Here is a 27236-nt window from a genome sequence, read left to right as displayed (position 1 = left end):
AGGGCTTTATTACAGACAGAAATACTCCTCAGTTTCATCAGCTGTCCAGGTGGCTGGTGTCAGACGATCCAGCAGGTGAAGAAGCCGGATGTGGAAGTCCTGGGCTGGCGTGGTTATACGTGGTCTATGGTTGTGAGGCCAAATTCTCTAAAACGACGTTGGAGGTGGCTTATGGTAGAGAAAATAACATTCAATTATCTGGCAACAGCTCTGGCGGACATTCCTGTAGTCAGTATGCCAATTACACGCTCGCTCAAAACTTGAGACATCTGTGGTATTGTGTTGTGTGACAAAACTGCACATTGTAGAGTGGCCTTTTATTGTCCCCAGCACAAGGTGCACCTGTGTAATGATCATGCTGTTTAATCAGTTTCTTGATATGCCACACCCGTCAGGTGGATGGATTATCTTGGCAAAGGAGAAATGCTCACTAACAGGGATGTAAACAAATGTGTGCACAAAATTGAAGAGAAATAAGCTTTTTGTGCGTACGGAACATTTCTGGGATCTTTTATTTCATCTCATGAAACATGGGACCAACACTTTACATGTTGCGTTTATATTTTTGTTCAGTACATACAGTACCAGTCAAAAGTTTGGACACACCTACTCATTCAGGAGAACCCATCTGAGAAAGATACATTATAGTATAATAATATATAATATCTGCCATTTAGCAGATGCTTTTATCCGAAGCGGCTTACAGTCATGCGTGCATACATTTTACATATGGGACAAAACCTTTGGTCAAAACTATCCAATGCTAAAACAACATATCCATGTTGACTTTCAGAGGCTGAAGTATTGCTTTGTATGCAGGCAATGTTGCATGAGAATGAAACAGCACTGAGGAATGCTATTGGCCTGCACTGAGACACAAGGAGAAAGACTGCATCCATTAATAATAATTTATTACATTTTTTAAATTGCTTTTCATTATACAAGAATAATCTCAAAGTGCATAAATAAAAAAACTGAAAAATAGTTTTTATTTATTTGTACAAAAAAAAAAATGCATATGCTGATTAGTAGTTAGAGATTGACCAACACGTCATTTTATGGAACTGGAAGATGTTGTTAAATGATGTTCTATTTGTATTTGTCCTGACCATTTTGAGTTACAGTTCAACCTGATCAAAGCTATCCACCAGTCCCACTCCTGTTCTGCTTCATATGATGCTGCCAACAGCCAGCAGGTGGCAGCATGGAGTCAAATGAATGCTTTCATTATTGGATGTCTCTCACTGTCCTTTCTTCCTCAGGATTGTTGACCAGTCTTTGGACTGTGAAGAGAGGACAGGATGGCCTCAGCGTGAATCTGATGGGGTTTATTACTGTGATTAACACATCATCCTTATTTCACGGTGCTCTGTGTTTACTGATTTTTCCTCAATCTACACACAATACCCCATAATGACAAAGCAAAAACATGTTTTTATTAATCTTGTTTCTCATGGTCTGAGAGTCTTTAGGTGCCTTTTGGCAAACTCCAAGCAGGCTGTCATGTACCTTTTATTGACCACTCTACCATAAAGGCCTGATTGGTAGAGCGCTGCAGAGATGGTTGTCCTTCTGGAATGTTCTCCTATCTCCACAGAGGAACTCCAGAGCTCTGTCAGAGTGACCATCGGGTTCTTGGTCACCTCCCTGACCAAGGCCCTTCTCCCCCGATTGCTCAGTTTGGCTGGGCGGCCAGCTCCAGAAAGAGTCTTGGTGGTTCCAAACTTCTTCCATTTAAAAATGATTGAGGCCACTGTGTTCTTGGGGACCTTCAATGCTGCAGAAATGTTTTGGTAGCCTTCCCCAGATCTGTGCCTCGACACAATCCTGTCTCTGCGCTCTACGGACAATTCATTCGACCTCATGGCTTGGTTTTTGCTCTGACATGCACTGTCAACTGTGGGACCTTATATAGACAGGTGTGTGCCTTTCCAAATCATGTCCAATCAACTGAATTTACCACAGGTTGACTCCAATCAAGTTGTAGAAACAGCTCAAGGATGATCAATGGAAACAGGATGCACCTGAGCTCAATTTCGAGTCTCTTAGCAAAAGTTATGAATACTTATGTAAATAATGTGTTTGTTTTCAATTGTTTATACATTTGCAAACATTTCTAAAAACCTGTTTCGCTCTGTCATTATGGGGTATTGTGTGTAGATTGCTGAGGATTTTATTTATTTATTCCATTTTAGAATATGGCTGTAACGTAACAAATTGTGGAAAAAGTCAAGGGGTCTGAATGCTTTCCGAAAGCACTGTACGCCCACACACATAACATGCACACTAACGCTAGTCACTTTACCCCTACCTATGTGTACAGTACATAGCTACTTCAATTATCTCGTACCCCTGCACATCGACTCAGTATTGGTACTCCCTGTATATAGCCAGGTTATTTTCTACTCCTCATACTGTATATAACCAGGTTATTTTCTACTCCTTGTACTGTATATAACCAGGTAATTTTCTACTTCTTGTACTGTATATAACCAGGTAATTTTCTACTCCTTGTACTGTATATAACCAGGTTATTTTCTACTCCTCATACTGTATATAACCAGGTAATTTTCTACTCCTCATACTGTATATAGCCAGGTTATTTTCTACTCCTCATACTGTATATAACCAGGTTATTTTCTACTCCTTGTACTGTATATAACCAGGTAATTTTCTACTCCTTGTACTGTATATAACCAGGTTATTTTCTACTCCTCATACTGTATATAACCAGGTTATTTTCTACTCCTCATACTGTATATAACCAGGTAATTTTCTACTCCTCATACTGTATATAGCCAGGTTATTTTCTACTCCTCATACTGTATATAACCAGGTTATTTTCTACTCGTTATACTGTATATAACCTGGTTATTTTCTACTTGTTATACTGTATATAACCAGGTTATTTTCTACTCGTTATACTGTATATAACCAGGTTATTTTCTACTCGTTATACTGTATATAACCTGGTTATTTTCTACTCGTTATACTGTATATAACCAGGTTAGTTTCTACTCCTCATACTGTATATAACCAGGTTATTTTCTACATGTTATACTGTATATAACCAGGTTATTTTCTACTCGTTATTCACTGTCACTGTCAGTGGATTTAACAAGTGACATCATCCCATCTGGTTTGGGCTTAGTGGGACTATCATTTGTTTTTCAACAGGACAATGACCCAACACACCTCCAGGCTGTGTAAGGGCTATTTGACCAAGAAGGAGAGTGATGGAGTGCTGCATCAGATGACCTGGCCTCCACAATCCCCCGACCTCAACCCAATTGAGATGGTTTGGGATGAGTCGGACCGCAGAGTGAAGAAAAAGCAGCCAACAAGTGCTCAGCATATGTGGGAACTCCTTCAAGACTGTTGGAAAAGCATTCCAGGTGAAGCTGGTTGAGAGAATGCCAAGAGTGTGCAAAGCTGTCATCAAGGCAAAGGGTGGCTATTTGAAGAATCTCAAATATAAAATATATTTTGATTTGTTTAACACTTTTTTTGGTTACTACATGATTCCATATGTGTTATTTCATAGTATTGATTTCTTCGCTATTATTCTACAATGTAGAAAATAGTAAAAATAATTGAAATGAAAATAAAGAAAAACCCTTGAATGAGTAGGTGTGTCCAAACTTTTGACTGGTACTGTACAGTAACAGCAGTTTCTGTAATGAGTCAAAGTTAGTGCAAAAAGGGTCAATGCAGATAGTTAACCAAATAGCTACCCGGACTAACTATTTAGCAGTCTTATGGCTTGGGGGTAGAAGCTGTTCACGGTCCTGTTGGTTCCAGACTTGGTGCATCGGTACCGCTTGCCGTGCAGTAGCAGAGAGAACAGTCTATGACTTGGGTGGCTGGAGTCTTTGACAATTTTTAGGGCCTTCCTCTGACACCGCCTGGTATAGAGGTCCTGGATGGCAGGCCCAGTGATATACTGGGCTATACGCACTACCCTCTGTAGCTTCTTGCGGTCGGATGCCAAGCAGTTGCCATACCAATCAGGGATGCAGCCAGTCAAGATGCTCTCAATGGTGCAGCTGTATAACTTTTTGAGCCCCCTGAGGGGGAAGAGGCGTTGTTGTGCCCTCTTCACAACTGTGTTGGTGTGTGTGGACCATGATAGATCCTTAGTGATGTAGACCCCGGGGAACTTGAAGCTCTCAACCCGCTCCACTACAGCTCTGTCGATGTGAATGGGGGCGTGCTCGGTCCTCCGTTTCCTGTAGTCCACGATCAGCTCCTTTGTCTTGCTGAAGTTGAGGGCGAGGTTGTTGTTCTTCCACCACACTGACATTTCTCTGACCTCCTCCCGATAGGGTGTCTCATCGTCGTCGGTGATCAGGCTTTGTGAATGTTAACTTGTTTAAAGGTCTTAATCACTTCGGCTATGGAGAGCCTGATCACACAGTCGTCTGGAACAGCTGGTGCTCTTATGCATGGTTCAGTGTTACTTGCCTTGAAGTGAGCATAGAAGGCATTTCACTTGTCTGGTAGGCTCGCATCACTGGGCAGCTCACGGCTGGGTTTCCCTTTGTAATCCATGATAGTTTGCAAGCCCTTCCACATCCGACGATCATCAGAGCCGGTTTAGTAGGATTCAATCTTAGTCCTGTATTGACGCTTTGCCTGTTTGATTGCGTAGTGTGATTTATTGTAAGTGTCCGGATAAGTGTCCCGCTCCTTGAAAGTGGCTGCTCTAGCCTTTTGCTCAGTGCAGATGTTGCCTATAATCCATGGCTTCTGGTTGGGATATGTACATATGGTCACTGTGGGGACGACGGCGTCAACGCATTTATTAATAAAGCCGGTAACTGATGGTGGTAAACTCCTCAATGCCATTGGATGAATCCCGGAACCTATTCCAGTCTGCGCTAGCGAAACAGTCCTGTAGTTTAGCATCCGCTTCATCAGACCACTTCCGTACTGAGCGCATCACTGGTACTTCCTGTTAGAATTTTTGCTTGTAAGCAAGAATCACGAGGATAGAGTTGTGGTCAGATTTGCAAAATGGAGGGCGAGGGAGAGCTTTGTATGTGTGTCTGTGTGTGGAGTAAAGGTGATCTAAAGTTTTTTTTTGCCTCTAGTTGCACACGTGACATGCTGGTAGAAATTAGGTAAAACTGATTTCAGTTTTACTGCATTAATATCACCGGCCACTAATCGCTTCTGGATGAGCATTTTCTTGTTTGTTTATGGCCCTATACTGCTCGTTGAGTGCGGTCTTAGTGCCAGTATCTGATTTGTGGTGGTATATAGATGGCTACGAAAAATATATATGAAAACTCTTGGTAAATAGTATGGTCTACAGTGAGCAGAACCTAGAGTATTCCGTAATATTGGAGATTGCGCACCAGCTGTTGTTAACAAAGAGACACACACCTCCACCCTTGAGCTGACCCGACATTGCCGTTCTGTCCTGCCGATGCATAGAAAAAATATCTGTATGTATATAATATGCCATTTAGCAGACGCTTTTATCCAAAGCGACTTACAGTCATGCGTGCATACATTTTTACGTATGGGTGGTCCCGGGGATCGAACCCACTACCTTGGCGTTACAAGCGCCATGCTCTACCAGCTGAGCTACAGAGGACCACATAAGGACATATTATCCATGTCCTTGTTCAGCCACGACTCCGAGAAACATAGGATATTACAGTTCTTCAGGTGCCGTTGATAGGATAGTCTCGAACGGAACAGGTCCAGTTTGTTCTCCAGTGATTGTACGTTCGCCAATAGAACGGAGGGTAGAGGCAATTTATGTACTCGCCAACGTAGTTTCGTCGCCGCTGTCACACCCTGGCTCTGGGACTCTATATGTTGAGCCAGGGTGTGTTCATTCTATGTGTTCTGTTTCTATGTTGGGAATTCTAGGTTGTGTATTTCTATGTTGGCCTGAGTGACTCCCAATCAGAGGCAACGAGTGTCAGCTGTTGGCTGGTTGTCTCTGATTGGGAGCCATATTTAAACTGTCTGTTTTCCCTTTGTGTTTGTGGGTTCTTGTTCCGTGTCGGTCATTGTTACCGTGGACTTCACGAGTCGTTTATTGTTTTGTTGTTTCGTGTGTGCACTTTAATTAAATAAAGTAACATGTTCGTTCATCACGCTGCGCATTGGTCTCTCCCTGACGATCGTGACAGAAAAACCCACCATGCAACGACCAAGCAGCGTGTCCAGGGGCAGCTCTTGGGCTGGACATGGGAGGAAGCGCCGGGAGAAGAGACGGTGGAGGCACGCCGTAGAGAGGAGCAACGGCGTGATCAGGGTCGTCGTCGGGCGGTCGAGAGGCAACCCCAGAAAATTTTTAGGGGGGGGCACATGGCATGGACGACGGGGCTGACGGAGGCAAAAGAGGGGCGGATTCTGGAGGCCACCAGGTTACGGATACACCGCCCTGTACGTCCTGTGCGGATGCCTCACACAGAGTGTGTGAGGGTAGGCATTCAGCCAGGACGGGTTGTGGCCGCTCTTCACTCCAAGGCTCCTATCCGTCTCCACAGCCCGGTTCGGCCTGTCCCTGCTCCACGCACCAAGCCTACGGTGTGCGTCGCCAGCCCAGTCCGGCCAGTCCCTGCTCCACGCACCAAGCCTACGGTGTGCGTCGACAGCCCAGCCCGGCCTGTCCCTGCTCCACGCACCAAGCCTACGGTGTGCGTCGCCAGCCCGGTCCGGCCTGTCCCTGCTCCACGCACCAAGCCTACGGTGTGCGTCGCCAGCCCGGTCCGGCCTGTCCCTGCTCCACGCACCAAGCCTACGGTGTGCGTCGCCAGCCCAGTCCGGCCTGTCCCTGCTCCACGCCCCAAGTCTACGGTGCGCGTCGCCAGCCCGGCCCGGCCTGTTCCTGCCACTCGCACCAAGTATACGGTGCGCGTCGCCAGCCCGGCCCGGCCTGTTCCTGCCACTCGCACCAAGTCTACGGTGCGCGTCGCCAGCCCAGTCCGGCCTGTCCCTGCTCCACGCACCAAGTCTACGGTGCGCGTCGCCAGCCCGGCCCGGCCTGTTCCTGCTACTCGCACCAAGTATACGGTGCGCGTCGCCAGCCCGGCCCGGCCTGTTCCTGTTACTCGCACCAAGCCAGGGGTGCGAGTCGTCAGCCTGGTAAAGCCCGTTGCTGCTCCACGCACCAAGCCAGGGGTGCGAGTCGTCAGCCCGGTAAAGCCCGTTCCGGCTCCACGCACCAAGCTAGGGGTGCGCATCGTCAGCCCGGTCCGGCCCGTTGCTGCTCCACGCACCAAGCCAGGGGTGCGAGTCGTCAGTCCGGTGAGGCCCGTTCCGGCTCCACGCACCAAGCCAGGGGTGCGTATCGTCAGCCCGGTCCGGCCCGTTGCTGCTCCACGCACCAAGCCAGGGGTGCGCATCGTCAGCCCGGTCCGGTCCGTTCCTGCCTCACGCACCAAGCCAGGGGTGCGCGTCGTCAGTCCGGCACAACCGGTGCCTGGGTCATCGGTGCCTAATCAGGTACCGCTCAACTGCTCCACAACGGAGCTGAAGCTAACCGCTCCTGCTACGTCCAGTTCAGCTCCAGCCAGCGGGGCCAGACCGGACCAGGGGCGCTATGGGGGGATTATTGGAGGGTGGTGGGCAAGGCCGGAGCCAGAACCGCCGCCGAGGAGGTATGCCCACCCAGCCCTCCCCTGTTTTGCTCTTATTGAGGCGCGGTCGCAGTCCGCGCCTTTAGGGGGGGGTACTGTCACACCCTGGCTCTGGGACTCTATATGTTGAGCCAGGGTGTGTTCATTCTATGTGTTCTGTTTCTATGTTGGGAATTCTAGGTTGTGTATTTCTATGTTGGCCTGAGTGACTCCCAATCAGAGGCAACGAGTGTCAGCTGTTGGCTGGTTGTCTCTGATTGGGAGCCATATTTAAACTGTCTGTTTTCCCTTTGTGTTTGTGGGTTCTTGTTCCGTGTCGGTCATTGTTACCGTGGACTTCACGAGTCGTTTATTGTTTTGTTGTTTCGTGTGTGCACTTTAATTAAATAAAGTAACATGTTCGTTCATCACGCTGCGCATTGGTCTCTCCCTGACGATCGTGACAGCCGCCTTTTTCTTTTCAGTGTCTCGGGATTAGGGCCTGGTCTTCATCCAAGTCGGTCATAGGAAATGATGGCGGAAACATAATGTACAAAATAAGTTATGATCAGCGCAAAAAATCACACAAAATAGCAGAATTGGTCAGGAGCCTGTAAAATAGCTGCTATCCAATGCAGCGCCATTACTGCAGGCACTGACTGTACTTTTTCACTAGTGACAGAACATAACATGTTACAGTAAAGGTCTTTTTACTGTGTGTTGTGTTTTTGGTTTATGTTCGTGTATGATTTTCTGCCTAAATATGTAATTTCGTCAAATTGGAAATGAGGGAAATTACGTTGCTCCTGAGTTCTGTTTAATGTACTACATATCCCATGAATCAAACGGCGCGAAACTCGGAATATACGTTGTTTTCGCCAGAGATATTAGAGAACGGAAGAGATGGGAATCCCATTAGACAATGAAAGAAGCAACGTATAACGCCCAGGCTGTCGACCAATCGGGTTGACCTTGTCATGCTGCGTCACGCAGTTGCTAAACTAATCTTCATGCAAACCCTTCTCAAAGTCTGGGTATGATGCCGCGTTTAAAACAATAGGGGACTCGGAAATCTCCGACTGGAAAAAATCGTTTGAACGGTCATCCAACTCGGAATTCCAAGTCGGGAAGTCGGGCCTCTTCCTAAAGGCCAGACTTTCCGTCCTGAAGTCATCACTGACGTCATGATTTGACCTCGTTTTTTCCGTGTTCCCAGTTGTCTTGAAAGCACCATATATCGAGAAACCTGACTATTTTCCTCGAAAGTACGTAATGTCAGGATTCCAAAGCGATACAAGGTTACAACTAATTAATTATCTCACATCTCGGAAAGCTAGCGCCCCATTGACGACGCATGGACAATGTACACAATTCCAATGGAGTTTCACATCTCAAAAGTATTTCTGTTTTGGTTTAGGAGGGGGTCATCACTAGTTACCACAGCCACAAAGCCATATACCCCGCCTATTTCTTCAATGTATCTTCTTAAAATCGTATTTTAAACCTAACCACACTGCTAACCATAAGCTTCACCTTAAATTAAGAACAAAAAGCTACGTTTTGTTTTCATGAATTTTTACGATATAGCCAGTTGACCATAGCCAATTTTGACTTTGTGGGTGTGGTAACTAGTGACAACCCAGAAGGAGTTGCAACATTTGAAGTATCTAGAAGAAAGTATTCAACCTAGCTACCTTGCTGTTTCTATGTGTACGTATAAATATTTTATGCAAATCAATCTTTGGAACCTAACTACTATACTACTTTAGCAAGTTAGCTAGCTAACGGTTAGCCAGCACAGAGTAACCGATGCAATTCAAAACATGCTGTACTGTAGAATTATCGGTAGCTAAGCTAGCTACCGTTGTTTGACCAGCAAGCACGCTGTGCATGCATATGCGGATGTAAAGTGAATACGAAAATCTATCAAAGCTAGTCAACTGTCTGTAATTTCATTTGTAACAAATGTTTTTGTTGAAATATCTGATGAGACCGATCTCTAGTAGTGTTGTCAGCTAGCTAACAGCTAACGTTATTTATTTGACATGTTTGCATGAAGAAATCTCTTGAGATGAAAATGGAAGTTGTTAATTTTCTTAAGGGCCGTATCTTGGTCTAGCAACACAACTTTCAAATTCACAAGCTGTCAGTGTTTAGCTAGCTAGCTAGCTAGCTAGCTAGTTGGCCAGATGTTTGCTAAGATGTTTCCTAGGTGATAATTACTAGCCTACACATTAATGTTACAACCCTCTCTGAAATGCATATGTTATTTGATCAACACAAATAATAAACGGTTATCTTCCTGCATGGTTCCACCACAGCTCAAGATGACGAGCATTGCCCCCCTGAGGAGCTGAAGCACTGGAGCTCGCCTGGCCCTGAACATGAATTCACCAGAGGACAGTTCTTCCTCTTCCACTCAGAAGACCTCAAATTGGACCGACCACCAAACATCCACTCCACAGCCAGGACTTAGCCCTGCTAGCCCAGTTCAAACACCTGTTTCAACCAACCCTGCTAGCCTGTCTCAATCACTAATTTCACCCCAGAAACAGAGTACAGCGGAGAAAGGAACCTCTGATGCCTCACAGCCACACAGTGAACGGCGCAAGAGGGGGAGGCCACCCAAACACAAGAAACCTCATGCTGTCCCAGAACATCAGATCCAGTCCACTTCAGATTCAGACCCATGTTCACAGCGAGAGGACCAAATGAATGCTTTCACAGTGACACAGCCCCTGTCATCCATCTCACCTGTGCCTGAGGACAGGTGTCAGCCACCTGATGCCCAAACAGAGGTTGAGACGCAGCCCCTGTCACCCAGCCCACCTGTGCCTGAGGACAGGTGTCAGCCACCTGATGCCCAAACAGAGGTTGAGACGCAGCCCCTGTCACCCAGCCCACCTGTGGGCGCCTCTGAACTACCATCCCCCACCAAGGACTTACAGAAGGTAAAGCATAATGAAGGGACCCATCTCTCTAGTCCATCTGTAGAACAAGGAGATACAACCAGCCCAAATGTCCTAACTGCTGGAGAACACACAGACTCACTGACCAGCGAGCTAGGGGCTGAACCACTTGTTTCACCCCAGAAACAGAGTACAGCGGAGAAAGGAACCTCTGATGCCTCACAGCCACACAGTGAACGGCGCAAGAGGGGGAGGCCACCCAAACACAAGAAACCTCATGCTGTCCCAGAACATCAGATCCAGTCCACTTCAGATTCAGACCCATGTTCACAGCGAGAGGACCAAATGAATGCTTTCACAGTGACACAGCCCCTGTCACCCAGCTCACCTGTGCCTGAGGACAGGTGTCAGCCACCTGATGCCCAAACAGAGGTTGAGACGCAGCCCCTGTCACCCAGCTCACCTGTGCCTGAGGACAGGTGTCAGCCACCTGATGCCCAAACAGAGGTTGAGACGCAGCCCCTGTCACCCAGCTCACCTGTGCCTGAGGACAGGTGTCAGCCACCTGATGCCCAAACGGAGGTTGAGACGCAGCCCCTGTCACCCAGCTCACCTGTGCCTGAGGACAGGTGTCAGCCACCTGATGCCCAAACAGAGGTTGAGACGCAGCCCCTGTCACCCAGCCCACCTGTGCCTGAGGACAGGTGTCAGCCACCTGATGCCCAAACAGAGGTTGAGACGCAGCCCCTGTCACCCAGCCCACCTGTGGGCCCCTCTGAACTACCATCCCCCACCAAGGACTTACAGAAGGTACAGCATAATGAAGGGACCCATCTCTCTAGTCCATCTGTAGAACAAGGAGATACAACCAGCCCAAATGTCCTAACTGCTGGAGAACACACAGACTCACTGACCAGCGAGCTAGGGGCTGAACCACTTGTTTCACCCCAGAAACAGAGTACAGCGGAGAAAGGAACCTCTGATGCCTCACAGCCACACAGTGAACGGCGCAAGAGGGGGAGGCCACCCAAACACAAGAAACCTCATGCTGTCCCAGAACATCAGATCCAGTCCACTTCAGATTCAGACCCATGTTCACAGCGAGAGGACCAAATGAATGCTTTCACAGTGACACAGCCCCTGTCATCCATCTCACCTGTGCCTGAGGACAGGTGTCAGCCACCTGATGCCCAAACAGAGGTTGAGACGCAGCCCCTGTCACCCAGCTCACCTGTGCCTGAGGACAGGTGTCAGCCACCTGATGCCCAAACAGAGGTTGAGACGCAGCCCCTGTCACCCAGCTCACCTGTGCCTGAGGACAGGTGTCAGCCACCTGATGCCCAAACGGAGGTTGAGACGCAGCCCCTGTCACCCATCTCACCTGTGCCTGAGGACAGGTGTCAGCCACCTGATGCCCAAACAGAGGTTGAGACGCAGCCCCTGTCACCCATCTCACCTGTGCCTGAGGACAGGTGTCAGCCACCTGATGCCCAAACAGAGGTTGAGACGCAGCCCCTGTCACCCAGCCCACCTGTGCCTGAGGACAGGTGTCAGCCACCTGATGCCCAAACAGAGGTTGAGACGCAGCCCCTGTCACCCAGCCCACCTGTGGGCGCCTCTGGACTACCATCCCCCACCAAGGACTTACAGAAGGTACAGCATAATGAAGGGACCCATCTCTCTAGTCCATCTGTAGAACAAGGAGATACAACCAGCCCAAATGTCCTAACTGCTGGAGAACACACAGACTCACTGACCAGCGAGCTAGGGGCTGAACCACTTGTTTCACCCCAGAAACAGAGTACAGCGGAGAAAGGAACCTCTGATGCCTCACAGCCACACAGTGAACGGCGCAAGAGGGGGAGGCCACCCAAACACAAGAAACCTCATGCTGTCCCAGAACATCAGATCCAGTCCACTTCAGATTCAGACCCATGTTCACAGCGAGAGGACCAAATGAATGCTTTCACAGTGACACAGCCCCTGTCATCCATCTCACCTGTGCCTGAGGACAGGTGTCAGCCACCTGATGCCCAAACAGAGGTTGAGACGCAGCCCCTGTCACCCAGCTCACCTGTGCCTGAGGACAGGTGTCAGCCACCTGATGCCCAAACAGAGGTTGAGACGCAGCCCCTGTCACCCAGCTCACCTGTGCCTGAGGACAGGTGTCAGCCACCTGATGCCCAAACAGAGGTTGAGACGCAGCCCCTGTCACCCAGCTCACCTGTGCCTGAGGACAGGTGTCAGCCACCTGATGCCCAAACGGAGGTTGAGACGCAGCCCCTGTCACCCAGCTCACCTGTGCCTGAGGACAGGTGTCAGCCACCTGATGCCCAAACAGAGGTTGAGACGCAGCCCCTGTCACCCAGCCCACCTGTGCCTGAGGACAGGTGTCAGCCACCTGATGCCCAAACAGAGGTTGAGACGCAGCCCCTGTCACCCAGCCCACCTGTGGGCCCCTCTGAACTACCATCCCCCACCAAGGACTTACAGAAGGTACAGCATAATGAAGGGACCCATCTCTCTAGTCCATCTGTAGAACAAGGAGATACAACCAGCCCAAATGTCCTAACTGCTGGAGAACACACAGACTCACTGACCAGCGAGCTAGGGGCTGAACCACTTGTTTCACCCCAGAAACAGAGTACAGCGGAGAAAGGAACCTCTGATGCGTCACAGCCACACAGTGAACGGCGCAAGAGGGGGAGGCCACCCAAACACAAGAAACCTCATGCTGTCCCAGAACATCAGATCCAGTCCACTTCAGATTCAGACCCATGTTCACAGCGAGAGGACCAAATGAATGCTTTCACAGTGACACAGCCCCTGTCATCCATCTCACCTGTGCCTGAGGACAGGTGTCAGCCACCTGATGCCCAAACAGAGGTTGAGACGCAGCCCCTGTCACCCAGCTCACCTGTGCCTGAGGACAGGTGTCAGCCACCTGATGCCCAAACAGAGGTTGAGACGCAGCCCCTGTCACCCAGCTCACCTGTGCCTGAGGACAGGTGTCAGCCACCTGATGCCCAAACGGAGGTTGAGACGCAGCCCCTGTCACCCAGCTCACCTGTGCCTGAGGACAGGTGTCAGCCACCTGATGCCCAAACAGAGGTTGAGACGCAGCCCCTGTCACCCAGCCCACCTGTGGGCGCCTCTGAACTACCATCCCCCACCAAGTACTTACAGAAGGTACAGCATAATGAAGGGACCCATCTCTCTAGTCCATCTGTAGAACAAGGAGATACAACCAGCCCAAATGTCCTAACTGCTGGAGAACACACAGACTCACTGACCAGCGAGCTAGGGGCTGAACCACTTGTTTCACCCCAGAAACAGAGTACAGCGGAGAAAGGAACCTCTGATGCCTCACAGCCACACAGTGAACGGCGCAAGAGGGGGAGGCCACCCAAACACAAGAAACCTCATGCTGTCCCAGAACATCAGATCCAGTCCACTTCAGATTCAGACCCATGTTCACAGCGAGAGGACCAAATGAATGCTTTCACAGTGACACAGCCCCTGTCATCCATCTCACCTGTGCCTGAGGACAGGTGTCAGCCACCTGATGCCCAAACAGAGGTTGAGACGCAGCCCCTGTCACCCAGCTCACCTGTGCCTGAGGACAGGTGTCAGCCACCTGATGCCCAAACAGAGGTTGAGACGCAGCCCCTGTCACCCAGCTCACCTGTGCCTGAGGACAGGTGTCAGCCACCTGATGCCCAAACAGAGGTTGAGACGCAGCCCCTGTCACCCAGCTCACCTGTGCCTGAGGACAGGTGTCAGCCACCTGATGCCCAAACAGAGGTTGAGACGCAGCCCCTGTCACCCATCTCACCTGTGCCTGAGGACAGGTGTCAGCCACCTGATGCCCAAACAGAGGTTGAGACGCAGCCCCTGTCACCCAGCCCACCTGTGCCTGAGGACAGGTGTCAGCCACCTGATGCCCAAACGGAGGTTGAGACGCAGCCCCTGTCACCCAGCCCACCTGTGGGCGCCTCTGAACTACCATCCCCCACCAAGGACTTACAGAAGGTACAGCATAATGAAGGGACCCATCTCTCTAGTCCATCTGTAGAACAAGGAGATACAACCAGCCCAAATGTCCTAACTGCTGGAGAACACACAGACTCACTGACCAGCGAGCTAGGGGCTGAACCACTTGTTTCACCCCAGAAACAGAGTACAGCGGAGAAAGGAACCTCTGATGCGTCAAAGCCACACAGTGAACGGCGCAAGAGGGGGAGGCCACCCAAACACAAGAAACCTCATACTGTCCCAGAACATCAGATCCAGTCCACTTCAGATTCAGACCCATGTTCACAGCGAGAGGACCAAATGAATGCTTTCACAGTGACACAGCCCCTGTCATCCATCTCACCTGTGCCTGAGGACAGGTGTCAGCCACCTGATGCCCAAACAGAGGTTGAGACGCAGCCCCTGTCACCCAGCCCACCTGTGGGCGCCTCTGAACTACCATCCACCACCAAGGACTTACAGAAGGTACAGCATAATGAAGGGACCCATCTCTCTAGTCCATCTGTAGAACAAGGAGATACAACCAGCCCAAATGTCCTAACTGCTGGAGAACACACAGACTCACTGACCAGCGAGCTAGGGGCTGAACCACTTGTTTCACCCCAGAAACAGAGGACCGCAGAGAAAGGAACCTCTGATGCGGCACAGCCACAAGGTGTAAGGCGCAAGAGGGGGAGGCCACCCAAACACAAGAAACCTCATACTGTCCCAGAACATCAGATCCATCAGGCCCATTCCCCGACAGATACACACCCATGTTCACAGCCAGAGGACCAAACAGAGGCTGAGACACAATCCTTGACACCCAACTCACCTGTGCCTGGCCCTGAGGACAGGTGTCTGTCACCGGTGAGAAAGAGGAAGTATACAAAAAAATCGGAGACTCTGAAGGTAGACCAGTCACAGGAGACAGACCAGTCACAGGAGAGTGAGACTTTGAGCAAGAGGAAACATGCATCTAAAACGTCACAGACCTCCAAGGTAGCTCAATCACAGGAAACTGTCCAGTCACAGGAGTCTGTAACAAAAAGGAAAACAGTGCCTAAAATATTACCAACCCATAAGGTAGACCAGCCACAGGAGACTGACCTGTCACAGGAGACTTACCAGTCAAAGGAGTCTGACAAGTCGCAGGAAACTGTGAGAAAGTGGAAACATACTAGAAAGTCACAGAGCCATAAGGTAGGCCAGTCACAGGAAACTGGGAGAAATAGGGAAAAGACATCTGAAAAATCTCAGAAGCGAAAAGTAGAGTCACAGGTGGAGACTGAACAGTCACAGGTGGAGACTGAACAGTCACAGGTGGAGACTGACCAGTCACAGGTGGAGACTGACCAGTCACAGGTGGAGACTGTAAAAAATAGAAAATATACTAAGAAATCACAGAGCCGTAATGTAGTCTCTGACGTCCCCATCTCACTCTCTGTGCTATCTGCAGACCTCTCCCCTAGCCTTTCCTCATCCACACACATCCCTCCTGGTGTTCCAAAGAGAAAATATAAAAAAAAATCACAGACCCACAGGGTAGACTCTGAGATCCTCTCTTCACTCCCTGTGCGATCTGCAGAACTCTCCTCCGGCCTACAGAGTAGCCTCTCTCCTACTCTCAGCCCTCCTGGCGTCTCCTCCTCACCAAGCACACCTAAGCGAGTCGGAGGCAGAACCACGTGGGTCCAGCAGCAGATCTGTCTTAGCTCCACCCCAGGCCCCAGATCCTCCATAGGAACAGACAACCCCTTCTCTGCCTCCCTGTCTCCCCTGGCCCTGGGCTCCAAGCCAGAGAGCCTTCAGAACGCCTCACCCATCACCCCCTGGAAGCTGTTGGAGCATCTGGACATGGTACTGTATCGTCTTCATCGACACTGAGTAGAAACAGACATGATGTGACGTTATGCACTGAGAGTTAATTTCCCTTGACAATGGAGAGGTGTTTCAGTCCAGGCCTAGGCTCAATCTCTGTAGATTGTAGTAAATGTTTAAAGTATTCAACATTCAGTAACCTTCTCTCTTTCAGACTCCAGAGCCAGACGTAGCTTTACCCGGCAGTAAACCTTGGCGTAAACCCAGAGGTCGGCCAAGGAAGAACCCGGCTGTAGTGAAGAGCGTGAAGAACCCGGCTGTAGTGAAGAGAGTGAAGGACCCGGCTGTAGTGAAGAGAGTGAAGGACCCGGCTGTAGTGAAGAGAGTGAAGGACCCGGCTGTAGTGAAGAGAGTGAAGGACCCGGCTGTAGTGAAGAGAGTGAAGGACCCGGCTGTAGTGAAGAGAGTGAAGGACCCGGCTGTAGTGAAGAGAGTGAAGAACCCGGCTGTAGTGAAGAGAGTGAAGGACCCGGCTGTAGTGAAGAGAGTCAAGACTCAGTGTGGTAAGAAGAAGAATGTGAAAACTGCAGCAGAGGGAGGGTCTCAGACCTGCAGCTCAGAGGAGGGGCCTCCAGCCAAGCGCAGACGTAGAAGCAGGAAGAGCCTTACAGCAGAGGGAGTGGAGGGAGTCGGGCTGCAGAGTGACAACAGCACCAGCTCTCAGCCAATCCAATGCTCCAGACCACGGTTTGAGCTGCTGGAGTTGGACTCACCGGACGAAGACACAGGAGATTCCTCCCTGTCCTCAGACCTGTCCATCGAACTGAGCCTACAGGAAGACCACCTGACATCACTTCCTCTTGAAGAGGAGGAGGAAGAGCAGGAGGATGAGGAAGATCTGCCCAGTTTCTTAAATAACACAAGTGAGTTAGTGTGATTGTGTTGATGGTTGATAAACTCCCTCTCTGACATGATTCCTGCCTACACGTGCGAAAATCGTGCATTGTTGTTAATTACACTGAACAAAAATATAAACGCAACATGCAAGAATTTCAAAGATTTTACAGTTCATATAAGGAAATCAGTCAATTGAAATAAATTAATTAGGCCCTAATCTATGGATTTCACATGACTGAGTATACAGTTGCATCTGTTGGTCACAGAAAACCTTTTTTTTTTAAGTAGGGGCGTGGATTAGAAAACCAGTCAGTATCGGGTGTGACCACCATTTGCCTCATGCAGCGCGACACATCTCCTTCACATAGAGTTGATCAGGCTGTTGATTGCGGCATGTGGAATGTTGTCCAACTCCTCTTCAATGGCTGTGCGAAGTTGCTGGCTATTGGCGGGAACTGGAACACGCTGTCGTACACGTCGATCCAGAGCATCCCAAACATGCTCAATGGGTGACAGTCTGGTGAGTATGCAGGCCATGGAAGAACTGGGACATTTTCAGCTCACAGGAATTGTGTATAGATCCTTGCGATATGGGGTTGTGCATTATCATGCTGAAACATGAGGTGATGGCAGCGGATGAATGGCACGACAATGGGCATCAGGATCTCGTCACGGTATCTCTGTGCATTCAAATTGCCATCGATAAAATGCTATTGTGTTTGTTGTCCGTAGCTTATGCCTGCCCATACCATAACCCGACTGCCACCATGGGGCACTCTGTTCACATTGTTGATATCAGCAAACCGCTCGCCAACACAACGCCATCTGCCCGGTACAGTTGAAACCGGAATTCATCCGTGAAGAGCACACTTCTCCAGCGTGCCAGTTTCCATCGAAGGTGAGCATTTGCCCACTGAAGTCGTTTACGACACCGAACTGCAGTCAGGTCAAGACCCTGGTGAGGACGACGAGCACGCAGATGAGCTTCTCTGAAATGGTTTCTGACAGTTGGTGCAGAAATGTGTCTGTTGCACAAACCCACAGTTTCATCAGCTGTCCAGGTGACTGGTCTCAGATGATCCCGCAGGTGAAGTAGCCGGATGTGGAGGACCTGGGCTGGCGTGGTTACACGTGGTCTGTGGTTGTGAGGCCGATTGGAAGCACTGCCAAATTCTCTAACAACTGCTCTGGTGGACATTCCTGCAGTCAGCATGCCAATTGCATTCTCCCTCAACTTGAGACATCTGTGGCATTGTATTGTGACAAAATTGCACATTTTAGTGGCCTTTTATTGTCCCAGCACAAGGTGCACCTGTGTAATGATCATGCTGTTTAATCAGCTTCTTGATATGCCACACCTGTCAGGTGGATGGATTATCTTGGCAAATAAGAAATGCTCATTAACAGGGATGTAAACAAATGTGTGCCCATAATTTGAGAGAAATAAGCTTTTTGTGCAAATGGGAAATATCTGGGATCTTTTATTTCAGCTCATGAAACATGGGACCAACACTTTACATGTTGCGTTTAATATATTTTTGTTCAGTATAATTAACGGAAAAATAAATCATTATTTGTCTCTTTCAGAGCCGCTGTCCATAACAGAGGGAATATGTGTTTGGTGCAAATTTAGAAATTATCCTTTCTGGCCGGCAATGGTGAGTGAGTGTGCATCTGTCCTCCAACAACATGAAACGATGAGATGTGGTGGGGACATTTTGCCCGTCAACAACTCCTCTTCTCCACAGGTGAAAAGCGTGAACCGGAAGATGAAGAAAGCCAGCATCGTGTTTATTGACGACCTGCTGTTTGACAAGAAGAGGATACGAAAAGGGTAGGAACCAAAAACTCTGTTCAACCCTTTCCACTGTCATTCACTTAGTAATGAACCTTTGCTCCCAATATTAACCATCATGTTTTTTCGGTTTCTTTTCCAGCTTCTCTGTGGCCCTAAAAACATTGAAGCCTTTTGACTGTGAAGAGGCTGATCAGCTTGTGGTAAGGTTGTCTGAAACAGACAAACTCCTTATGAATACTGTCTCCATACAACTAATATATATAGTATAGATACAGCTGTTTTTGTATATGTAGTCCTGGTCACTGGTGTGTTGATGTTGTTTGCTGATGTCTGTAGTGTAAAGCCAGAGAGAGTTATGATGCTGCCATCAAATGGTGCCTGGAGCTGATCGCCGACTATAGAATCCGTATCGGTAAACTATTCTCCACTTCTCTTAGAATGAGCACTATACGCCTGTTTTCCGGACCCAGATTGAGTTCATTATATGTGTGTTGTATTGCCAGGTTTTGGCCTTGATGTTTTGTATTGTCTTTGCAGGATGCGGCTTCACCGGTTCCTTCATTGAATACTTTTCTGATGACATAAGTGAGTTCATGTCTATTCACTGCTATTAGATGTTGAATTGACCAGGTACTTTGCTATCCAATGTTTTAACTTCATCCCAATGCTGCCTGTTCTTAATTTAAGATGGGCATTATAGTACAACAGAATGTTTTCTCTAACTAACTGACCGGACTAAATAAAGGTCAGAGGGATGGATGAATGGATAACCTCCCTGATCCCCCCCCCAGGCTGTCCGGTGAGGAAGCGTTACCCTCAGGGTACCTCTGACCTGACCTTCCCCAGTAAGCTGATCTTGGAGTCGCAGTTTTTGACCTCCAACCTGGGGGAGGAAGAGGAGGAGGGCAGCGACCGGCAGGAGGAGGAGAGGAGGAGGAGGAGGAAGCTGCTGCCTGACCGCTCCAAGGCAGCACGTAACCGGGCCAACGAGAAACTGGTGGACTTCATCGTTAAGCAACGCCGAGTGGAGACACGCCTTCTAGTGAGTAGTCATGGCGATGCCTCTCCCAGGCACTCATTATGTTCTCTCCCTCCATCTGTCCAAACCCTCTCCTTCGTCTGTCAGTATCAGATGTTCTCCCTTCATTACCCTCTCTCTCTCCCTCATCCCTCTTTCTCGCTCGCTCTCTCCCTCCTTCCATCCCTCTCTCTCTCCCCATCCCTCTCTCACCCCAGGGTGTGATCAGCTCTCTCTCTCTATGATAACCTCTCTCTCTCTCACCCCAGGGTGTGTTCAGCTCTCTCTCTATGATAACCTCTCTCTCTCTCTCTCCCCAGGGTGTGATCAGCTCTCTCTCTATGATAACCTCTCTCTCTCTCTCTCCCCAGGGTGTGTTCAGCTCTCTCTCTATGATAACCTCTCTCTCTCTCTCTCCCCAGGGTGTGATCAGCTCTCTCTCTATGATAACCTCTCTCTCTCTCTCTCCCCAGGGTGTGATCAGCTCTCTCTCTATGATAACCTCTCTCTCTCACCCCAGGGTGTGATCAGCTCTCTATATATGATAACCTCTCTCTCTCTCACCCCAGGGTGTGATCAGCTCTCTCTCTATGATAACCTCTCTCTCTCTCTCCCCAGGGTGTGATCAGGTCTCTCTCTATGATAACCTCTCTCTCTCTCTCACCCCAGGGTGTGATCAGCTCTATATACACAGTGGTGTGAAAAAGTGTTTGCCCCCTTCCTGATTTGTTATTTGTTTGCATGTTTGTCACACTTAAATGTTTCAGATCATCAAACAAATTTAAATATTAGTCAAAGATAACACAAGTAAACACAAAATGCAGTTTTGAAATGAAGGTTGTTGTTATTATTAAGGGAAAACAAAATCCAAACCTACATGGCCCTGTGTGAAAAAGTGTTTGCCCCCCCCCCTGTTATAACACAACTCAACTGTGGTTTATCACACCTGAGTTCAATTCCTCTAGCCACACCCAGGCCTGATTACTGCCACACCTGTTCTCAATCAAGGAATCACTTAAATAGGACCTGCCTGACAAAGTGAAGTAGACCAAAAGATCCTCTCAAGCTAGACATCATGCCGAGATCCAAAGAAATTCAGGAACAAATGAGAAAGAAAGTAATTGAGATCCATCAGTCTGGAAAAGGTTATAAAGCCATTTCTAAAGCTTTGGGACATCAGCGAACCACAGTGAGAGCCATTATCCACAAATGGCGAAAACATGGAACAGTGGTGAACCTTCCCAGGAGTGGCCGGCCGACCAAAATTACCCCAAGAGCGCAGCGACGACTCATCCAAGAGGTCACAAAAGACCCCACAACAACATCCAAAGAGCTGCAGGCCTCACTTGCCTCAGTTAAGGTCAGTGTTCATGACTCCACCATAAGAAAGAGACTGGGCAAAAATGGCCTGCATGGCAGAATTCCAAGACGAAAACCACTGCTGAGCAAAAATAACATTAACGCTCGTCTCATTTTTGCCAGAAAACATCTTGATGATCCCCAAGACCTTTGGGAAAATACTCTGCGGACTGACGAGACAAAAGTTGAACGTTTTGGAAGGTGTGTGTGTCCCATTACATCTGGCGTAAAAGTAACACCGCATTTCAGAAAAAGAACATCATACCAACAGTAAAATATGGTGGTGGTAGTGTGATGGTCTGGGCCTGTTTTGCTGCTTCAGGACCTGGAAGACTTGCTGTGATAAATGGAACCATGAATTCTGCTGTCTACCTGAAGGAGAATGTCCGGCCATCAGTTCGTGACCTCAAGCTGAAGCGAACTTGGGTTCTGCAGCAGGACAATGATCCAAAACACACCAGCAAGTCCACCTCTGAATGGCTGAAGAAAAACAAAATGAAGACTTTGGAGTGGCCTAGTCAAAGTCCTGACCTGAATCCTATTGAGATGCTGTGGCATGACCTTTAAAAAGGCAGTTCATGCTCGAAGACCCTCCAATGTGGCTGAATTACAACAATTCTGCAAAGATTTTGTGTTATCTTTGACTAATATTTAAATATTTTTGATCTGAAACATTTAAGTGTGACAAACATGCAAACAAATAAGAAATCAGGAAGGGGGCAAACACTTTTTCACACCACTGTATGATAACCTCTCTCTCACCCCAGGGTGTGATCAGCTCTGTATATACAGTTGAAGTCGGAAGTTTACATACATCTTAGCCAAATACATTTAAACTCAGTTTTTCACAATTCCTGACATTTAATCCTAGTAAAAATTCCCTGTCTTAGGTCAGTTAGGATCACCACTTTATTTTAAGAATGTGAAATGTCAGAATAATAGTAGAGAATTATTTATTTCAGCTTTTATTTCTTTCATCACATTCCCAGTGGGTCAGAAGTTTACATACACTCAATTAGTATTTGGTAGCATTGCCTTTAAATTGTTTATCTTGGGTCAACTGTTTCGGGTAGCCTTCCACAAGCTTCCCACAATAAGTTGGGTGAATTTTGGCCCATTCCTCCTGACAGAGCTGGTGTAACTGAGTCAGGTTTGTAGGCCTCCTTGCTCGCACACGCTTTTTCAGTTCTGCCCACACATTTTCTATAGGATTGAGGTCAGGGCTTTGTGATGGCCACTCCAATACCTTGACTTTGTTGTCCTTAAGCCGTTTTGCCACAACTTTGGAAGTATGCTTGGGGTCATTGTCCATTTGGAAGACCCATTTGCGACCAAGCTTTAACTTCCTGACTGATGTCTATAGGCAAACAGTTCTATTTTTCTTTCATCAGACCAGAGGACATTTCTCCAAAAAGTAAAATCTTTGTCCCCATGTGCAGTTGCAAACCGTAGTCTGGCTTTTTTATAGCGGTTTTGGAGCAGTGGCTTCTTCCTTGCTGAGCGGCCTTTCAGGTTATGTCGACATAGGACTCATTTTACTGTGGATATAGATACTTTTGTACCCGTTTCCTCCAGCATCTTCACAAGGTCCTTTGCTGTTGTTCTGGGATTGATTTGCACTTTTCAAACCAAAGTACGTTAATCTCTAGGAGACAGAACGTGTCTCCTTCCTGAGCGGTATGACGGCTGCATGGTTCCATGGTGTTTATACTTGCGTACTATTGTTTGTACAGATGAACGTGGTACCTTCAGGTGTTTGGAAATTGCTCCCAAGGATTAACCAGACCTGTGGAGGTCTACACATTTTTTTCTGAGGTCTTTGCTTGACATCATGGGAAAATCAAAAGAAATCAGCAAAGAGGTACTGAGTTTGAAGGTAGGCCTTGAAATACATCCACAGGTACACCTCCAATTGACTCAAACGTATCAAGCCTATCAGAAGCTTCTAAAGCCATGACATTTTCTGGAATTTTCCAAGCTGTTTAAAGGCACAGTCAACTTAGTGTATGTAAACTTCTGACCCACTGGAATTGTGCTACAGTGAATAAAGTGAAATAATCTGTCTGTAAACAATTGTTGGAAAAATTACTTGTCATGCACAAAGTAGATGTCCTAACCGACTTGCCAAAACTATAGTTTGTTAACAAGAAATTTGTGGAGTGGTTGAAAAACGAGTTTCAATGACTCCAACCTAAGTGTATGTAAACTTCCGACTTCAACTGTATGATAACCTCTCTCTCTCTCTCACCCCAGGGTGTGATCAGCTCTCTATATATGATAACCTCTCTCTCTCACCCCAGGGTGTGATCAGCTCTCTATATATGATAACCTCTCTCTCTCTCTCTCTCACCCCAGGGTGTGATCAGCTCTCTATATATGATAACCTCTCTCTCTCTCTCTCACCCCAGGGTGTGATCAGCTCTCTATATATGATAACCTCTCTCTCTCTCACCCCAGGGTGTGATCAGCTCTCTATACAGTGGGGAAAAAAAGTATTTAGTCAGCCACCAATTGTGCAAGTTCTCCCACTTAAAAAGATGGGAGAGGCCTGTAATTTTCATCATAGGTACAAGTCAACTAGGACAGACAAAATGAGGGGAAAAAATCCAGAAAATCACATTGTAGGATTTTTTATGAATTTATTTGCAAATTATGGTGGAAAATAAGTATTTGGTCAATAACAAAAGTTTCTCAATACTTTGTTATATACCCTTTGTTGGCAATGACACAGGTCAAACGTTTTCTGTAAGTCTTCACAAGGTTGTCACACACTGTTGCTGGTATTTTGGCCCATTCCTCCATGCAGATCTCCTCTAGAGCAGTGATGTTTTGGGGCTGTCGCTGGGCAACACAGACTTTCAACTCCCTCCAAAGATTTTCTATGGGGTTGAGATCTGGAGACTGGCTAGGCCACTCCAGGACCTTGAAATGCTTCTTACGAAGCCACTCCTTCGTTGCCCGGGCGGTGTGTTTGGGATCATTGTCATGCTGAAAGACCCAGCCACGTTTCATCTTCAATGCCCTTGCTGATGGAAGGAGGTTTTCACTCAAAATCTCACAATACATGGCCCCATTCATTCTTTCCTTTACACGGATCAGTCGTCCTGGTCCCTTTGCAGAAAAACAGCCCCAAAGCATGATGTTTCCACCCCCATGCTTCACAGTAGGTATGGTGTTCTTTGGATGCAACTCAGCATTCTTTGTCCTCCAAACACGACGAGTTGAGTTTTTACCAAAATATATTTTGGTTTCATATGACATTCTCCCAATCCTCTTCTGGATCATCCAAATTCACTCTAGCAAACTTCAGACGGGCCTGGACATGTACTGGCTTAATCAGGGGTACACGTCTTGCACTGCAGGATTTGAGTCCCTGGCGGCGTAGTGTGTTACTGATGGTAGGCTTTGTTACTTTGGTCCCAGCTCTCTGCAGGTCATTCACTAGGTCCCCCCGTGTGGTTCTGGGATTTTTGCTCACCGTTCTTGTGATCATTTTGACCCCACGGGGTGAGATCTTGCGTGGAGCCCCAGATCGAGGGAGATTATCAGTGGTCTTGTATGTCTTCCATTTCCTAATAATTGCTCCCACAGTTGATTTCTTCAAACCAAGCTGCTTACCTATTGCAGATTCAGTCTTCCCAGCCTGGTGCAGGTCTACAATTTTGTTTCTGGTGTCCTTTGACAGCTCTTTGGTCTTCGCCATAGTTGAGTTTGGAGTGTGACTGTTTGAGGTTGTGAACAAGTGTCTTTTATACTGATAACAAGTTCAAACAGGTTCCATTAATACAGGTAACAAGTGGAGGACAGAGGAGCCTCTTAAAGAAGAAGTTACAGGTCTGTGAGAGCCAGAAATCTTGCTTGTTTGTAGGTGACCAAATACTTATTTTCCACCATAATTTGCAAATAAATTCATAAAAAATCCTCCAATGTGATTTTCTGGATTTCTTTTTCTCAATTTGTCTGTCATAGTTGACGTGTACCTTTGATGAAAATTACAGGCCTCTCTCATCTTTTTAAGTGGGAGAACTTGCACAATTGGTGGCTGACTAAATACTTTTTTTCCCCACTGTATATGATAACCTCTCTCTCTCTCTCTCTCTCTAACCCCAGGGTGTGATCAGCGGTCAGCAACAGTCTAAGTGGTTGCGATGGTTCCTGGCAGCCAGCCGGTCAGTAGTGGACACCTACCTGGAGGACGAGGAGCAGCTGGACCAGGTCTACCAGTACCTGAGAGGGGTGTATGAGACTGCCCCCCTCACCGCCCCCTGCCTGGCTGATGTAGACCGCATACGCCTCGTACTGGATGTCCTCTTACCTGAGGTCAGAATGCAGTAGGATGCTACTTTATGCAGTAGGATGCTACTTTATGCAGTAGGATGCTACTTTATGCAGTAGGATTCTACTTTATGCAGTAGGATACTACATTGAAACACAAATTGATTTTTGCTGTGTGTGTTTTATATTCCCTTTCTTTACTGTTGAAGTGACGTTAAATTGCTTTAAATTATTCTAAAGTCTTCTTCTCCTGCAGGCTATTATCTATGCCATAGCTGGAGTGGACAAGTTGTCACTGGTGAAGGCAGAGGACAAATACCTAAAAGGGCCCTGTCTGAGTAAAAGGTAAGAGAGGAGGAGTGTGTTAGCCCACTGAGCTAAAGCCTAGGCATTAGTTTGGGGAGCTAACTCAAGTCAGGGCACCAATTCCGACACCTGAATCTGTTTTCCTCTCCTTCCTTCTCTCCTCAGGGAAAGAGAGGAGTTTGATTGGATGATCGAGCAACAGATGAAGATGAAAGCATCGATCGGTCAGCGTCCTGCACACTGAACACCACACTGTCTACTTGGCTTCCAACCGTCAGACTTCAGCTGAGATTCAATCCGAGGGCGCGTTTTATAGTGCTTGACATTTGAAGGTAATTTCTGATTGAGACGCAGCGTTTACCATAAATGCGATCTCCACAAATGCGGCAACGTTGCATTTAAAAGGCAGAGTGCCAAAGTTTCCAAATCACAACAAAACTGTTGAGCATTCTGGGACAAAAAGAGCCATATAGAACTGTTTCTTTGAGGACATTCAACTGCTGTGGTGTGACTGTGAACATTGAATTACCAAGTTATTCAAATCATTCTCAAATCAACCGAAATCATACGTGATCGACTGGTCAAGATTAACAGCGTCAACGTGAAACTCCTGGGAGGACGTACACTGCTGTTTCAAACTGGGACTTCATTTAGACCACCTACCACAGTATTTTATCCAACATGGTTACCCGTTAAGGCTGGATGACTGTAAATTCAGGACTCTTTAATAGAAAATACTGCTCTATTTTTATATAGAAAAGGGAATGTCTGTTTTTTTTTAAATAGCCATATTTGAATTCCTCTTCCTGTTTGAATTCCTGCCTTATTCTACGGTCATGTAAGGGTAGCTTGTCAATACCTTCATTTATACCTATTTCCTGGTGACAGGAATGTAACATTCTGAACGTGAATCATGTCAGCTCAATAAAGCTTCCTCAGTCATCTAGTTTGCTTCTTACTGGTATAACTGAGTCCCAAATGGCACCCTATTCCCTTCATAGTGCACTACTTTTGACCAGAGCCCATAGGGCTAAAGTAGTGCACTATATAGGGAATAGGGTGCCATTTGGGACGCTTTGGGACGCAACCCATGACTTGCAATGACAGTACAGGAATGAGACTATTCCCCCATGACAGGTCAATAATGAATACATGCAAGTCTGGTAAAGGATTTTATTTGTATTATATTTATAACGACAAATAATATGTTGCTTGTCTAATGTCTCATCAACCTTGGAATTCACAAGGCACTTCCTGGT

At 47.6% G+C, this 27236-nt stretch overlaps 2 protein-coding genes across 3 annotated transcripts; both read left to right on the top strand.

The window, feature by feature from the left end:
• Positions 1-9219: 9219 nt before the first annotated feature.
• LOC311098828 (uncharacterized protein) lies at positions 9220-14597 on the top strand (the record flags this gene model as incomplete). Its single annotated transcript, XM_084139397.1, has 3 exons — positions 9220-9290; positions 9902-14521; positions 14565-14597. The coding sequence occupies exons 2-3, from the start codon at positions 9965-9967 to the stop codon at positions 14595-14597; spliced, it is 4590 nt and encodes a 1529-aa protein (XP_083995523.1). The 5' UTR covers positions 9220-9290; positions 9902-9964.
• Positions 14423-26919, top strand: LOC311150625 (uncharacterized protein). Of its 2 annotated transcripts, XM_084188111.1 has the most exons (12): positions 14423-15805; positions 15869-16363; positions 16539-17247; positions 18809-18879; positions 18970-19055; positions 19159-19219; positions 19356-19431; positions 19557-19604; positions 19811-20061; positions 25507-25716; positions 25928-26016; positions 26143-26919. In XM_084188111.1, the coding sequence occupies exons 1-12, from the start codon at positions 14825-14827 to the stop codon at positions 26219-26221; spliced, it is 3156 nt and encodes a 1051-aa protein (XP_084044237.1). In that variant the 5' UTR covers positions 14423-14824; the 3' UTR covers positions 26222-26919. The 2 variants fall into 2 exon arrangements, with proteins under 2 accessions (XP_084044237.1, XP_084044236.1); XM_084188110.1 differs by having other exon boundaries at positions 14423-16363.
• Positions 26920-27236: the final 317 nt, after the last annotated feature.

This window comes from Coregonus lavaretus (genome assembly GCF_964263955.1).
Source record: "Coregonus lavaretus genome assembly, chromosome: 23".
Taxonomy (NCBI): Eukaryota; Metazoa; Chordata; class Actinopteri; order Salmoniformes; family Salmonidae; genus Coregonus; species Coregonus lavaretus.
The sequence above is the reverse complement of the archived record's forward strand: the minus strand, read 5'-3'. Positions and strand labels throughout refer to the sequence as shown.

What these genes read in the sequence shown, in the direction of transcription:
- LOC311150625 (XM_084188110.1), top strand. Translation starts at nt 14,825, where the DNA reads ATGAATGCTTTCACAGTGACACAGCCCCTGTCATCCATCTCACCTGTG. An exon ending in ATCCTTTCTGGCCGGCAATG is followed by an intron (nt 18,880 to 18,969) that starts GTGAGTGAGTGT and finishes TCTTCTCCACAG; the next exon opens with GTGAAAAGCGTGAACCGGAA. An exon ending in GGGCCCTGTCTGAGTAAAAG is followed by an intron (nt 26,017 to 26,142) that starts GTAAGAGAGGAG and finishes TTCTCTCCTCAG; the next exon opens with GGAAAGAGAGGAGTTTGATT.